This window comes from Dermacentor andersoni, chromosome 2, assembly GCF_023375885.2.
Source record: "Dermacentor andersoni chromosome 2, qqDerAnde1_hic_scaffold, whole genome shotgun sequence".
In the NCBI taxonomy this organism is placed as follows: Eukaryota; Metazoa; Arthropoda; class Arachnida; order Ixodida; family Ixodidae; genus Dermacentor; species Dermacentor andersoni.
The window spans coordinates 4307662-4324659 of record NC_092815.1 but is presented as its reverse complement, the minus strand read 5'-3'; the positions used below and the strand labels follow the sequence as shown (position 1 = coordinate 4324659).

Sequence of the window (16998 nt, the reverse complement as noted above, 5' to 3'; positions counted from 1 at the left end):
ATTAAGTACGCTTCTGACATTTGCCAAAATTACAGACACACTGGGTGCCGGCAACAAACCACCACGTCCCCTCGCGCTTACCTATGGTGATGTTTCGCCAGTCAAGTTTGGCGCTGAATGTCGTGGTACACTGTTAGTTGAATCACCAGAAATGGGCGGGTTTAGCTCTTTAATGCCGCTGCCGGCTGCGTCGTAGACGTAGCGTTTATTGTGAACAATGAGCTTGTTGTGCCGTAGCTGAAAGTTCGGTGACCCGGGTAAACTTTTGGTCAATTCAACCATCTTTCTTCTAGCATGGCGAGTGGCGGCGGAAAAGTCTTCGGCAACTGACATTGTATCCTCTTTGAATTTTGACCGTAATGCCAGCATATTTTCTCTAGTTTTAAAAGAAGTAAACTTTATAATACCAGGCCGACATTTTGATGCTGTGAAAGTGCCTCAACGGTGTGCGAGTTTCGTCTCGGATTCCGAGATGCTACTGCCCATCGTGGTGGACAACACGGCAAGCGCTTTCTGCTCGGTTTGTTGCCCTGTTTCACGTGCGTCAGGAATACCATGTATAATGAAGTTATCGCGTCTGCTCCGATCTTCTAGATCGTCTATGCGATTCTGGATTGAAGCTTGCTGTGACGTCAGGCGCGTCGCAGTATGCTGCAGGGCAACTATTTGAAAACTCATGGAGCTAGAGTCGTTGCTCTTACGCTCAAGAGTTTCAATGCGGTCAAGCATGTCAGTGAGCCTAGATTCTAATGTTTCTTGGTTAGAATTGATTGTCTTAATATCGGCTATTGCAGTCGCTTGACCCAATGAAAAATCTTTTGATAGTTATTTGATGCTGTCATTTGTCGTTTTCAGCATCTGCATCATAACACCTATCTGCGCTTGCTCCGAATCGCTTTCGGTTTGAGTAGATCGAGTGCGGGCTGGACCAGGGTTAGTCTCAATGTCACCACAGCAGAGCAGCAACAAAGAAGAATTAAAGCAATTGCACGAAGTTTCACAAAGCACCCGTGGGCATGAGAGCACTACAAAGCAGCGGTCGTCCGACCTTCTAGCGAAAAAATTGGAGGACGCTTAAGCTTCGCCTTCAAGAGTGGAACGCGACAGCGTTCCCGTCGACCCGCCAAGGGGTGTAAGACAATGCGCTACGGCGCAGCGATCACTTATGAGGCGCCCCGCATCGGACTTTGCACTCACCAATCACGCGGTGAGCGCCGAGCAACGCAGCGTTCGGCGCGGCAACGAAACGTGCGCCTGAGCAAGCGGAACGAACCAAAGAACTCGGTGTCTCTGAGGGAGAAACGATCTACGCGAGGCAAACGCGCGAGCTTTTTCACCAGACGCGCTACGGCGCAGCGATCACGTCAGAGGCGTGACCACGCTGCATAGAGTTTCCTACAAGAATTACTAGAGGGCACTCTAGCGCTAGTGTTAGTGTCTACGGGAGCTGCAATGGGAGCGGTTGTCCCAGCATGGGAATTATGGGAAGTACATGGATATGCCTAAACTTCGTCCTTTTTGCTTCAAACGGCATTGTGAGTTTGTTAAGTCGTCATTTTCAACAGTATATTGCGGGATAAATAATGAAATAAGCATAATTAAACTTGCCCGACGGCAGGACTCGAACACAGGGACTCTAGCACAGAAGCCTGATATTGAAACCATTAAGCCACGGACGTACGTATCGACAAGCGAATGAAATGCCCTTATGAATTTATCGCGGGCATGCCAGCGCCTTGAGACGCTTGGCGCGTTTCGATTTGGCCACCTGGACAAGCTCAATCGTTGCAATTAAGAGAAACTGTACGCGTTCCCGGCGTCTTCTGCACTTTGAAGGATATAAGTTGCGCCGAAATATACGACAATATTTATATAGCGTAATATACAAAGCCACAAGAACGTCTGAATCCACAAGCACTAAGATCAGACAAATCCATGTACTTCCCATCATTCCCATGGTAGGACAACGACTGCAGCGCCAGAGTTCCCTCTAGTAATTTTGTAGGAAACTCTATGGCACGCTGGAAGTTGGAAGGGAAGAGAGAGAGAAAATTTATTAAACGCAAGGGTAGTGGGGCATCCTCGTACCGGTCCCCGCACGGCCCGAAGGGGAGAAGCGGGCGAGTGGCGCGCCACGCGTCGGGGCAGCGCCGCACATAGCGAGGAGGGGTCTTCTGTGTTTGCCGCAAGATGGCTCTGCCTGTGCGCAGAGCGCAGCAGAAGACATGTAGTGGAAGCGTACTTCGCTACTCGCGTAACTGCGACTTCTGTAAGTTACATGCTCGTAATTACCGATATACACCGCAGTATAACTTTCTACGGCACGTTTCTAAGGCAACACCGCCTTCACTAGAGGCGCTTTTGTACCGCTTTGAAACGCCGAACTCGTGGCTGAGTCGGGAGACGCGTCTTGGCTACCGAAGTGGAAGGACGTGCTATCATGTGCTCCCTTGTAGGGGCGGTTTCAGCGGCCCGTGTGGGCCGTGGTATCAGGTGTACTGAAAAGCCGGCTGAAGACTACCAGGTTGTTCTGCCTCATCTGCCCACAGGTGCTTCTGTTTTAAACACCGTTTTTTTGCATGCCGATGTGAAATCCAGGCCATATCGAGTGGAGCATGTCCGAGATAGCCTTGCACGTCTTTCGTTGCTGCCGGAAGTGGTTGCCCTCGGGGCATACCAAATGAATCACCTGTGGGCAGTGACGTTTAAGGACGAGGAAGGCAAGAGGAAGATATTAGAAGCTGAAGCGTTCAACTTTAAAGACCACCGCTGCATGGTCATCGACCCGCGCGACCGAGGTGTCCGACTGAAGCTATACTGGCTGCTTCATGGCGTACCGCATGAAGACGTGCGAGTGGCTTTGGCGCCGTTTGGAAAAGTGACGGAAATTAGCAGAGACAAGTGGAAGGTCAAGGGCTGCATTGACAAAGGATCAACCACCCGCTCGGTGACGCTGAAATTAAATGTGGGCCTCACTGTGGACGACCTACCAGACCAACTGCGTGTTGCTGAGGATATGGCGCTCGTCTTCGTTCCTGGCAGAGCGCCGCTCTGCCTCCGATGCCGTGGCATCGGACACATCCGGCGAGAGTGCCGCGTTCCACGATGTGTGGTCTGTCGTCGCTTCGGCCACGATGATTCCCAATGTGTGCGCTCTTATGCCAGCGTTACAGGCCCACTCCAAAGGGACGTAGTATCCGAACACATGATAGACGCCGCAGATGCCGAAGAAGCTAGCAGGGAGGACAACGACGTGGCGAAGACTCCTGCAAAGCCCCTTGAACCCTCCCCAGGAGCTGTCCAGGAAGCGAACCTGGGGGGTGAGCCCTTGGATGCAGCCCCGGAAACGAAGCCAGAGACTGCAACATGCGACGCAGGCGTGAAGGCAGCAAGCGCGTCATCGTCACTGCCGCAAGAAGTCGGCCAGGAAGCAACGGACGTCGAGATGCTTATGACCGGAAGCATCGCTGCAAAGCGTGCTCACGAAGACAATGGCAATACAGGAATAACTACTGCGTCAGGCACTGGCGAACCTCCAACGAAGGCATCGACTACGCGGCGGTCTATGCTTAAACCGAAGCCGAACGTGCCGCCTGGCAGTAGGGTGACCACTAAAACGCCTCCGCCCTAGCGGAGGACCCGTTCCAGTAGCCTTCAACGATGACCACAAGAACCCCACAGCTTCGATGTGAGTAGGACGCTTGGCCAAGCAACCCCATGAGATGGCGTCTAACTTTAAATCTAGCCTACGCGTTGCGACATTGAATGTGCGAGGAATGTGTTCGCGCAGGCGGCAGTGCCAGATTATTCGCATGCTTTTAGAGAATGACGTTGACCTTCTGGCTGTACAAGAAACAAAAATTGAGAGTGAGGAGCAAACAGAACAGATGGTTCAAGTTTTTCGATCTAGGTACAGTGTATGTGTGTGCCATGCTGTTGGACGGTCAGGAGTCTGCGTCATTTTTATTCGCAATAGCATATCGGTTGTAGAAAAAGTGTCCACCTGCGAAAGTGGGAGACTTGTCGCATGTGATTTTATTTTTGCTGGTCTACTGTGGCGCGCTGTGTGCATCTACGCACCGAACAAAATTCATGAACGCGAAATTTTTTTTAAGTATGCTGAAGGATTTTTGAAAACAGAACGACATGTTGTGTTTCTTGGGGATTTCAACTGCGTCTGTACAGCTGAAGATAAAACGACGAGCCTCAAAGTACGCGATAGAAGCGCTGAGCTGTTGAACGCGATAGTAATTGAGAGAGAGCTTGAGGACATTGGTTATGCAATGACGCGAGATGGCCAAGCACGGTATACGCACTTTCAAGGTGATTCCCATGCGAGGCTTGATCGAATATACGTACCGGCGAAGTTTGTATCACTGTGTTCCCCTAATGAAACACAATATCTCAGTTTTAGCGATCATAGTTTGGTCTGGATTACGATTGGCGAAAAACGAAAGAGTGTCAAGTTTAATTGGTTCCTGTGGAAGTTCAATGAAAAACTGCTGCAAGATGAATTGTTTGTCACGAGAGCCAAGGAGTATCTTTCAAATGCCCTGCATACGGAAACCAACTGTTTCATATCAGTGTGGGAGCAGTTTAAATGCGACATTAAAATTGCTGCCATCGATAGAGCATGCGTATTGCGTCACAAGGAAAGGCAACAAGAGAAACAGTTACACAGTGAACTGGTGTACATGTTAGCGGTAGAACATGAAGTGCCTGGAGCGTTTAAAAAAGAAATACGAGAGGTGAAAGCGAAACTCGAGTTGATCGACGAAGATAAGTACCGCGGCGCAATGATAAGGGCGCGCACTTAAAGCCCGGAATACATGGAGCGAACGCCGCCGACCTGCCTGTCCAAATATTTTCGTCGGGCCGCCGGAAGCGTCGAGCGCGCAGCGGCGGACGGCAGCCAATCAGGAGGCGCCAGTTCCGGTCGCTAGGCATGCTGGTCCTTCGCGCGCGGGTCTTTTCTCGTCTTCTGCAACCACGTTGGTGTCTGCGCTAGTGTTGATGTGTGCGCCGAACAAAAGATGAACTCGCAGGAATGCGGAGAAGCGGTAGAAGTGGCGCCTAGGCCCTATTTAAAATAGGGCAACTCGCACACGCTTTCAGCAGGCTTCGACGAACAACGGCAACAACACTGCACAATGTTGGCTGATAAAATAATGAACGCGCCGTCCGTGCATTGCATTACGCAAAAGAAAGTTAAAACGCAGTAAAAATACTGGATCATTTCATATTACTGTTTATACGCATTTTTTCAGTTATAAAAGTGGTATATGCCAGCTTTAAAAGCGCTTATATTCGTTTCATCGTTCACCACAACGCATATGCTAAGTCTGATAACACTGGCGCCAACACGGCGAACCCGCGACGGCGTCCGCCCGCTGTTCGCCTCATGTATTGCTATGCAGCGAATCTTCGACGTCGTGCCGCCGCGTCCCTGTTCGCCGCGCCGCTTTCGCCGTGACAATTCGCTCCATGTAGCCCGCGCTTAAAACTTGTGGCTGGGCGAAACGCCCACTAAGCGTGTGGTAAGTGAAGAAAAGAAGCATGCTGCAAATAAGGAGATAAATGAAATTCGATATTACAACAAAATTACACGAGAAAGCGAAGAGATAAAACATGCATTTGTTGAATTTTATACCGAACTTCTTGGAGGAAGAATTTATGACCCCGAGCACTTCAAAGCCCACTTTCTAACTCTTATGCCAAGATTACAGGACACGGTTAGAGAATCACTGGAATCTGAAATTACCGTGGCCGAAATTGAAGCGGCAATCGATGACTTGGGTAATGGCAAGTCACCTGGGCCAGATGGACTGGGTGCAGCCGTATACAAATTTTTTAAGGCAGAAATGGCAGTGGCTTTACACCGAGTGATCGCTGAATGCTATGAAAAAAAGCAAGCGCCTCTCTCGTTCAGGACAGCGCACGTAGTAATGATCCCCAAAACTGACGATCCTGCAAAATTACTTTCAGTTGAGTCCTGCCGTCCCATTAGTTTGACCAATACAGATTATAAGATATACATGAAAGTGTTAGCTAGAAGGCTCCAAAACGTTATTAAGTCCCTCGTTGGCCCGCATCAAACCTGTGGAATTAAAGGTAGAACAATTTTTACAAACATACACATAGCAAGAAGTATTCTGGAATATTGTGACGCAATGCATGACCGCGTAGCTATGATTCAGCTAGATTTACATAAAGCGTTCGACAAAGTTGTACATGAGGTTCTGTTTTTATTGCTGGAGCACGTAAATGTTGGATCTGTAATTACTGAAGGTGTTAAAATGGTGTATCATGATTGCACAGCCAAATTAGTGATCAACAAAGAATTAAGTATGTCAATTCCTGTGCGGTCGAGTGTGAAACAAGGATGTGCGTTGTCCCCTCTACTTTTTGCGATATACTTGGAGCCGTTTTGTTTACGTTTGTTTGCAACACCATGTATTCGAGGCTTCACTTTTTTCAGCAGTGAAGTTAAGGTCTTAGCGTATGCGGACGACATAGCCGTGTTTTGCACTGATGCTAGAAGCGTGCAGGAAGTTGTCAGTGTTGCTAAGGCGTTCTGCACAGCAACTGGTAGCGTTATCAGTTGGGCGAAATGCCTTGGATTTTGGCATGGCAACTGGCAGAGCACACCCGAGGTGTACTGTAATATGAATTGGACCGTCTCCCCCGGAAAGTACCTCGGTGTCCCGCTAAATAACTACCTCAATGCTGATGAATATTGGTCTGAGGAAAATAAACGCGTAAAAAATGCTACCGATAAATGGGGTGGCCATAACTTTTCAATGTTCGCAAGAGCTTCCGTTTGTAATATGTTCTTAATTGCAAAAGTGTTCTACGTGTTGCAAGTGATGGTCATGGCAAGAACTTCGGTTCGAAAAATCCACCGAGTGTTTGCGACCTTTATTTGGCGATCGCAATGGGATCGCACAAGCCGGTGCAATTTGTTTCACAAGGTGAAAAATGGTGGGCTAGGGCTCTCGCACCTATTTTTCAAGCAGCTGGTAAGCAGATGCTTCTTTGTGCGGGACCAAACTGATGTGTTTTTGAGAACTGTGATCCAAGCACGACTGCATGATTATCTATCTGACTTTGTCGTGTCATCTGTTTCTTTCGGAGCTGGACCGCTCAGTCCTTATTTGCGTGAAGTGGTTACTTCTGTACGCCTGCTCAAGGCAAGGTTCTCATATGAATACTTGTGCGATGTCACGAAAAAGCGTTTGCATTCTGATATTCTCGATGTATTTTTACCATTACCGGTTTACCGAGCTGCCTACAGGCTAGGTCCTGAGCGCGATGTGCTAAAGCGCGTTAAAAAATGCCAGTGAGACCCTCTGCTAAAACGTTCTTTTTTCAATTACATACCGACACTCTCCCTGTAAAGCCATGGTTACAAAGCAAAGGTCTTTTTGTACCTTGGTCGGTAAACTGCTTAATCTGTAATAAGCCAGAATCAATTGAGCATATTTTTATTGACTGCCATGACGCCGTTTTTCTGTGGGACGTCCTACAAAAGAACACTTAAAAAAGAATTGCCGATAAGCCCTTTTGGAATCCGGTTTCTTCCACGTGCTGAAACAGGGGAAGCGCCGAGTGATATGCTAATGTTGCTTTGCATGCACAGCGTATGGAAGACGAGAATGGACATCAGGCATTGTCATATACAGGCTCACTCAGCAAGACACTATTTTGTTGAGAGCATTATATACACACGCGACTTGTTCAGAGCACTATGTGAGCCCCCGGAATGGCTTTCTGTACTAGACCAATTGGCTTCTGTGAAGCCCTTTTAAACACCTTACACTGGCCGAGCTGTGGCTGGTGTTTTTAGAATATGTACATGTCGTGTATTTGATCTTCTTGTTTGCGTTTGTGAAAAGGCAATAAAGAAAAAAAAAACTCGTGGCTGAGTGGTAGCGTCTCTGTTTCACACTCCGGAGACCCTAGTTCGATTCCCACCCAGCCCATCTTGCAAGATGTTTTTTATTTATGAAGTGCCTCCCGGTATTTATCGCTCACGGCCAACGCCGCCGACGGCGACAGCGACGACACCGGCTTTTCTGCGACACGAGCTCCTATTAGACTTGACAGACGATCCCACCGCTGTCAACCAGATGTAGGAGTCGTCGGACGACCTTGCCGCTGCCACCATTTGAAGGAGTTGAAGGTCGTAGAGAGGAACTCAGTGAACAGGATTTATTTACATATTAACATTTTAAGCAAGATACCTTGGCAGTCTAGCGCGACTCCCATATAGAGCCCGCAAGACTAACATACAGCAAACAGCTTACGAGCACACAGCTCACTAGTACATTTCTAGCATGACAACGAACTTTCAGCTCCCGACGACGAGCACGACACGAGCACACACTTGCAGCCGGCAAAAGCTGCTTATAAGCCCTTGTTCCCAAGCGAACGGAAACGTTAGTCCCGTCATCGTTCGACGTCACCGAAGATGACCCGCCCTTTTGGAGGATGAGGGCTGTTGGAGGAGGATGATGACTTACATACACGTGCCGCACATACACACAGGATTCAGTGCCGCACAGTTCTCGGTACCGCCCAGCTTTCAGTGCCTCAAAGCTTTCAGTGCCGCAAAGCTTTCAGTGCCGCACAGCTTTCGGTGCCGACGTCAGAGGGCTTCGTAGAACTCTGCTCCGTCCCGGGTGGCGCTGGCGGGTAGCACATTCCTGAGCTGACCCCGCGCCACGTGGCTGCCGGTCATTCGCAGTTCTCTGAAGCGTGCCCCGTCCGGTTGGATAGGAATACGTGCAGCGGGCTGAAAGCTGGCACGTTGTCACCCCGTACGGCCATTCCTAACACTCCTTAACGTTGTCGCATTAATATTGGAGGGCGCTTAAGCTTCGCCTTCAAGAGTGGAACGCGACAGCGTTCCCGTCGACCCGTCAAGGGGTGTAAGAAAATGCGCTACGGCGCAGCGATCACTTACGAGGCGCCCCGCATCGGACTTTGCACCCACCAATCACGCGGTCAGCGTCGAGCAACGCAGCGTTCGGCGCGGCAACGAAACGTGCGCCTGAGCAAGCGGAACGAACCAGAGAACTCTGTGTCTCGGAGGGGGAAACGATGTACGCCAGCCAAACGTCATGATCGGCACGGGTAGGGTGATAGACAGACAGTGATCTAAAGAAAGGAAGGACGCTTGATTCTGCAACCCGTGAGGAAGCACGGCGAAGCGTCGTCAGGGGAGAGAGAATTCGGGCCGCGAGGCACCTCGCACCGGTCCCCGCACAGCCCCAATGCTAAAGCCCCTTGATAATTTGAAAGTAGTGACACTCTCCGTTTCACGGCGGTTTCCTCTATTCTCCTCACCCGCCGGCTGCGCACGGCGCGCTTTTCCTCCTGGGCTCCCGCGCACGGGCCGCAGGATTCTATGGAGGCGTGTTGTTTTGGGCCAGTTGCGCGCCCCAGTGGGGTTGAAAATCGTGAGAAATGCTAATAACAGCATCTATAATGCTGGAGGCAATGTTTATGAGGAGGTTGGGTTTTTTTTTCTTAAAGCTGTATGAACGGGATATACCGATGTAAAGAGAGCTTTGAGGCGAGTTCTGTACTCCAGACAATTTTTCTGCCTTATGAATCGATGCTTTACTTCGTGCGTCTGATGTAGTATTGCTTGTGACACATGCCTTTGTGTGTGGCTTATTAAGCAAAAGCCTTAGACCTCTGTTTCAAGGTCCCGTTGTGAGCTACAGAAAATATCACGTGACCCAAGGAAGGCGGGAAGCGAACCAAAGCATGTGCAGCCGCGTATAAGAGATGATTAATGATTAGCAAAGTAATGATTGATTAGTGATTGGATTGAGATGAATTCGGGTGTATTACGGCGGATTAAGTTGGATTAAAGTCGATGAAGGTGCATTAGGGTGAATGAAGTAGCTTAAGGTGCATAAAAGAGGACTAGGTTGGATTAAGGTCTATGAAGGTGGATTAGGGTGGATGAAGGTGCGTTGAGGTGCATTAAGGACGATTATAGTGGATGATGGCGGATTAAAGTGTACGAAGAAGAATAAGGGTGGATTAAGAAGAATAATGGTGGATTAAGACGGATTAAGGTGCATTACGGAGGACTGTTATGGACTATGGTGAATTAAAGTGAATGAAGGAGCATTAGGGGGATTAAGGAGGATTAGGGCGGACTTAGGTAGATGAAAGTGGATTCGGGTGAATTAAGGACGATTATAGTGGATTAGGGTGGTTTAAAGTGAACGAGGAAGCATTAGGGTTGATTAAGGAGGCTTACGGTGCATTAAGGGGGGTTACAGTATATTAAGGTCGATGATGGTGGATTAGGGTGCATTAAGGGGGACTTCCGTGGATTATGGTGGATTAAAGTGAATGAAGGAGGATTAAGGTCGATGAATGTGGATTCAGTGGATTAATGTGCATTAGGAGAATTATGGTAGACTAATCGGTCTTAATACTTAATGAACCCTAATTCACCTTAGTCCACCCTAATCAATGTTAATGCTCCTTCATCTACCTTAATGCAGCTTAATACTCCCAATCCACGTTATTACAACCTAATCAACCTACATCGCCCCTAATGCACCTTATCCTACCCTATATGGTCTCAATCCTCCTTTATCAACCCTATTCCATCATAATCCGCCTTAATCCTCCTTCATCCACCTGAATCCTTATTCATGCACTTTAATCCAACTTAAGCCTGCTTAATAGTCCTAATGTACTTTAATACACCCTAATCCACCTCTATCAAACCTAATCCAGCTCCATGGTCTCTAAGGCACCTTAATTTACCCTAATCCATTATAATCGTCTTAATCCTCCTTTATAAACCCTAACTCACCTTAATCCACATTAATCGACCTTAATCTTCCTTTATCCACCCTAATCCACCCTAATCCTTGTTCATGCACGCTAATCCACCCTAATGGGTCTTAATACCTATTCATCAACCCTTCACCTTTGTCCACCATAATCATCCTCCACCTACCTTAATCTTTATTCATGTATCTTAATTCTTTTTAATGCACTCTAATCCACCTTAATCTTCTTTAATCGACTCTAGTCAAGCGTAATCCTCCCTGATCCACCTTATGTCAATCACTAATGATTAATTAACTTGGGTAATCATTCTCTTATACAGGGGTGGACATGCTTTGGGTCAGCTCTGGCCTTCCTTTGGGTCACGCGATACTTCCAGTTTACAACGCCACCTTGAAACATAGAAATCTAAAGACTTTCGTTTTAAAACTTAAAAAAAGAACTCAATGTTGCCTAGCTAACGCTCATCACCTGCAATACCACGGGTATACTTGCCACTAATTTTATCAGGGCGCAAAGCAGAATATATAGTGCTGCACTACCAACTGAATAACGACGATTAGCGACGTGCGAGGTGATGTAGCCGCCCCAGAATATTAAGCATACTGAGGAAAACCGCAACAAAAACGCTGGTGAGCAGGCCGGAAGAATGAAAAAAAAAATGCAGCACTACGGGATGCTTTGCTACGAGCTGTAAGAAAGACGCCTCAGCTCGCAAACAACGCTGTTCTTTGTCAGAACAAAGTTCTTTCGGCCAATGTGATGCAGCCACTGCTTCCTGCGCAAGCCGTCACGCCTACCTTGTGGTATCATAAAAGCGGCATAACCATCTTCAGGCTTCTTGCTGCAGTTATATGCGCAACAGCCCGGTGTAGCGTACAACGTTCGCTACGCCGAGCTAAAGCGCCGAGCCAGCCGTACCCAGGAGGACAATGGCGCGAACGAAAAAGAAAACTCAAGCAAAACTCAAGATCCGCGCGTTTCCTAGGGCAACGGCAGGGAGACCAATCGTCGTGCAGAAAACGGGGGCAAAACTGGTTGCCGCGGGGGAACGCACAAGGGGCGAGGAGGAGGCGGGGAGGTCGCGCGGCGGCGGCAGAGTTCAAAGAGTGTCGATACTTTCAAATGATCAAGGGACTTTACCCAATGCGCGCGTGGCGCGCCACCTGTCGGGGAAGCGCCGTACATTGAGAGGACAAGGTCTTCTGTGTTTGCTGCAAGATGGCTCTGCGTGTGAGGAAAGGGCAGAAGAAATGTAGCGGAAACGCACTTCGCTACTCGTGTAACTGCGACTTCTGTAAGTTACATGTTCATAATTACCGATATACACCGCAGTATAACTTTCTACCGCTCGTTTCTAAGGCAACACCGCATTCACTAGAGGCACTTTTGTACCGCTTTGAAGCATCGAACTCGTGGCTGAGTGCACAGAAAAATTCGCACTCAGCCACGAGTTCGAGGCTTCAAAGCGGTACAAAAGCGATCCTCCTGATTGGCTAAGTGCTTTGGATAAAGTGACTAGCCTACATCGTTCTTATCACACCACACTGATCCGGCATTGACTAGTTGTTGTTATGGCCATGTAATACTCACATTGTATTCTCTTTTGCCAAGCTGGTAATAATAAAAAAAAAACTCGTGGCTGAGTGGTAGCGTCTCCGTCTCACACTCCGGAGGCCCTGGTTCGATTCCCACCCAGCCCATCTTGCAATTTCTTTTTTTATTCATGAAGTTCCTTCCGGGATTTATCGCTCACGGCCAACGCCGCCGACTTTTCTGCGACGCGAGCTCCTTAACGCTGTCGCGTTGAAATAGAAAAGCAGTTACACACCTGCTGAGCGTAGAAAACGAAGGGATTAGCCATGCTTCCGCGACGGCTGCTCCCATGCCCACTGAAAGCACAAGGTTGTGGCCAGGTATATAAATACGAGGCGAGACTTGATTCCAACATCGATGTTTTCAACTTTATACCAGAGAAATTGGTGATCTGAGGCATGAATTTGTTGAGTGTGCGCGCACCATCCAGACGTTAGTTCTGCGCGGGGCTTTCGGTGAGCGACACTGTCAAGGGCAGGATGGCGCAGGCGTTCTGCATGCGCTGGATGACTACTTTTCTGATTTTCTTTCACTATACCATTATGGGGATGCTGGGAGTGTAAGACTGTATTTACAATGTATATACGAGCACAGTCAAAGGGGTTAAGATGGCTGACTAGTAACAACACGCAGCAGCCAGCGTCTCGCGATCTTCTTCCTCTCTTTTCTTTTATGCTTCGGTAATAGGACCCACGGGTGCTGAGGCACCGTCTCGGTGCATGGTAGGCGAAGAACTGCGAGCGAAGTATGGCTTCAGCCGCGAAATGTGCACGACGTCAACAGGTGGCGGAATTGAAGATGGATGAAACTGTAACGGCGCGATCTCGTAATTGACGTCGTTAACTTGACGTATGGCTTCATAAGGCCCTGTGTAGCGAGAGAGAAGCTTCTGGGAGAGGCCGACCCGATGACATGGTGACCAAAGCAGTACCCAAGAACCTGGAGCGAACTGTAAAACGCGATGAAATCGGTCGTAGTATTCTTTATGCAGATGCTGCGAGGCTAATAAAAGAGATCGGGCGACCTGACGCGCCATGTGGGCGCGATCGATGGCTTCACGAGTGTACTTAGTAGCAACGCGTGGCGCAAAAGGTAGGATGGTGTCAAAGGGCAAAGTGGGTTCGCGACCATACAAAAGACAAAAGGGTGAATATCCTGCGGTGTCATGTCGGGACGAGCTTACGCAAATGTCACGTAGGCCAGCTTGGTGTCCCAGTCGCGGTGATCGTTGCAAACGTAGATAGACAGCATCGCTGTGAGTGTTCTGTTGAGACGTTCCGTAAGACCGTTCTTTTGTGGGTGGTAGGCGGTGGACAGCTTGGGCTCAGTGGTGCAAGAGCGGAGGAGGTCGGCCACAACTCGAGACAAGAACGGGCGGCTGCGGTCTGTAAGTAATTGTCGAGGTGCACCGTGCTGGAGAATGGCGTCGTGAGGGAGAAAATCGGGGACTTCAGTTGCGGCAACGCCTTTGTTATCGCGTAGCCTGTCGCGTAATCAGTAGCGACAGCTATCCACTTTTTCCCTCTTGTCATCGTCGGAAAAGGGCCAAGCAGGTCAAGGCCTACACGAAAGAAAGGTTCAGGGGGAACTTCAATTGGATGGAGTCGTTCCATAGGAGGCAAGGGAGGTTTCTTCTGGCTTTGACACAATTCGCAAGTTGCGACATAACGATGCACAGAGCGGTAGAGATCCGGACAGAAAAACCGACGTCGTACGCGGTCGAATGTACGCAAACCTCCAAGGTGTCCAGCCGTCGGTGCATCGTGAAGTTGTTCGAGAACGACGGATCGCAGATGACGAGGAAGGACAAGGAGCAACTCAGGGACGTCATCGTTGATATTGTGGCCGTACAGGATGCCGTCATGCAGCACGAACATGCGGCATGGGCTGTCGGTGCTGAGAGATTGCACTCCGGCGTTGATGGACTGTAAGGGTGCGTCGCGTTGTTCAGCGCCCATATCGGTCATGTCAGTCAAAGCCAGAACGCAGGTCACCGAATCATACGCAATAGGATCGGGAGGATCCACGGGGTGATGCCAGAGGCAGTCAGCGTCCTTGTGCAGACGTCCAGACTTATAGTTGACAAGAAATGAAAATTCCTAAAGCCGCAAAGCCCAGCGACCAAGCAGTCATTTGGGGTCCCGGAGGGAAGACAGCCAGCAGAGGGCGTGGTGGTCTGTAACGAACGAAAGCGTTTGGCCGTATAAATACAGCCGGAACATGGTGACAGCGCAAACTAAACCAAGCACTCGAGCTTGGCGATGGAGTATTTTCTCTCAGGAGGTGACAACAGGCGGCTAGCGTAAGCTAGCACGCAATCGGTACCATTCTGCTCTTGGGCGAGAACAGCCCCGATGCCGTGGCCTCTTGTGTCAGTGTGGACTCGGTCGGTGCAGAAGGATCAAAGTGGGCAAGTATGGAAGGGGTGGTCAGAAACCCGATGAGAACGGCGAACGCGTGAGCTTGCTCAGAGCCCCATGAGAACCGCGTGTTCTTTGGCCGAGCAGCGTCGGCGAAGTTTTTGACGAAACGGCGAAAATAAGAACATAGGCCGACGAAGTAGCGCACGTCAGAAGCAGAACGCTGCACAGGGAAACTGCGAACGGCGCAATCTTTTCGGGATCTGGTTATACACCGGATGCGTCAACCAGGCGTCCCAGCACGGTAATCTGACGGCGCGCGAGTTGACATTTCGTGGAGTTCAGTTGGAGACCGGCTTTTCGGAAGACCGCAAGAATTGCAGCGAGTCGCGTAAGGTGGCTGCCGAACGTGGGAGAAGAAACAATAACGTCGTCAAGGTAACAAACACAGGTGGTCCATTTATAACCTCGCAGAAGAGAGTCCATCAACATTAAAATGTCGCAAGAGCATTGCATAGGCCAAAGGGCGTGACTTTGAACTGATATAAGCCATCCGGCGTGATGAAGGCCGTCTTCTCGTGGTTCATTTCATCAACTGAAATCTGCCAATAGCCAGATCGACGAGAAGTATTTAGCTCCGTGGAAGGAGCCCATGGCGTCATCGATGTGGGGTAGTGGGTAGACGTCTTTTCGGGTGACCTTACTTAAATGGCGATAATCGACGCAAAAACACCCGGTACCATCTTTTTCTTTAACAAGGACGACAGGCGAAGCCCAAGGGCAGGCTGATGGTTCGATGACCCCTTTGCGGAGCATTTTGTCCAGTTCTCATTGGATGACGCGACGTTCAGCATGCGATACACGTTAGGGACGTCGACGAAGAGGATTCCTGTCGGCAGTGTTGAAACGGTGGTGAACAACAGATGTTCGTTCTACAGGCCTGTCGCCAAAATCAAAGATATAAAACGGCCGTGGCTTAGCTTGGTTAAGCCTGGTGATTGCGAAGCAATAGTGTGTTATTCTCGGATCAGCTGGTAGTATGGCTGGTGGTAGTCTTGGGTTATGCTAGTGTTACGGCTTACAGTGAATCATCTAAGAGGAAGTCATCCGTCGAATCCGTGTATGCCCACAAACATTTCCCTCACCAGCGTGCCCATTACAAAATCTTCCAGTATCGATTGGCCGACGGTGCGGTAACACTCCATTTTCTCCGCGTCGTAAGATATGCCCACTCGGTGCTTGCAGTAGCGTTCGTTAAAGTACGGTAGCGTTACGCCGTAATAAATGTTGGGGTTATTGTCCCCGTCCAAAATGCGATACAGCTTGTTGTACGTCTCCTCGTCGTCTTCACGATGCATTAGCGGTAGCTTGTATGTTTCGGCCACGTTGTAGATGGCCAAGTTGTCTGCATAACACCCCCATCGTTCGTCGGTCATCTTAAGTTTGCCCCACTTGTGCATCTGCGTGTCCGGCGTGTCGCTGGTTGCCCCGGGGTCCGGCGGTAGACCCATCTTGCGTCTTACAATGTCGTTCTTGTAGCGCGCTACGCGCTCGTACGCGTCGCCTATAGAGACCTCGTCCAGGTAGCAAAACGCGTTTTTATTGTTTTTGTTGAACATGGTAGAGGTACTGCAATTTTGCAGTACCTCTACCCAGGGCAGCAACTGTTAACGTGAAGCCTCATCGGCTAGGTACACGGTCTCAGCAAAGCGGCGTCTCTTTATATTCACAAATATTTGGTGTTGATCGTCCACGTCTCTGGGCAACTGCTTCAACATATGGTCATACCGGCACATTCACGATTGGTCCCTTGATACCGTACTGACCGTTCTTCCAATTCATTAGTCTCCGAATCTGTACAAACGGTATACGCGGAGACAGAAGCCGCTCGGCAACTGGGTTCAAACGCGGTAGCCCTTCTGGCATCGGCGGGTATCTATAGCAATTAGAAACACTGTACAAAGGAATCTTTTCCTCTTTAAGGCTATTCTTGCATGTATTGCACATCACGGCACCGGCTAAAGTCTCTTCTTTCCAGTCCGGGTAAGCCTTAAGCAATGTGGGAAACATGAGAGCACTCACCGGCGTAAGTTTGTCCCTATGCCACAACCGGTCACACACTGTACACGCATAGCCGAACGGGTTGTTAGTAAAGCGTCTGTTGAATTCACGCGTTGCCGTCTCAAACTCCTTTACTCTTCTCGCATGTTCTTCACGT

The 16998-nt window shown here is 49.3% G+C and overlaps 2 protein-coding genes across 3 annotated transcripts in view; both read left to right on the top strand.

The window, feature by feature from the left end:
- The window catches only part of LOC126542924 (parathyroid hormone/parathyroid hormone-related peptide receptor-like), a 435257-nt gene that overhangs the window by 194297 nt on the left and 223962 nt on the right, over positions 1-16998 (top strand). The window lies entirely within an intron of this gene.
- Positions 2409-3631, top strand: LOC140216045 (uncharacterized). The gene has a single exon (XM_072286317.1). The coding sequence runs from the start codon at positions 2441-2443 to the stop codon at positions 3629-3631; it is 1191 nt and encodes a 396-aa protein (XP_072142418.1). The 5' UTR covers positions 2409-2440.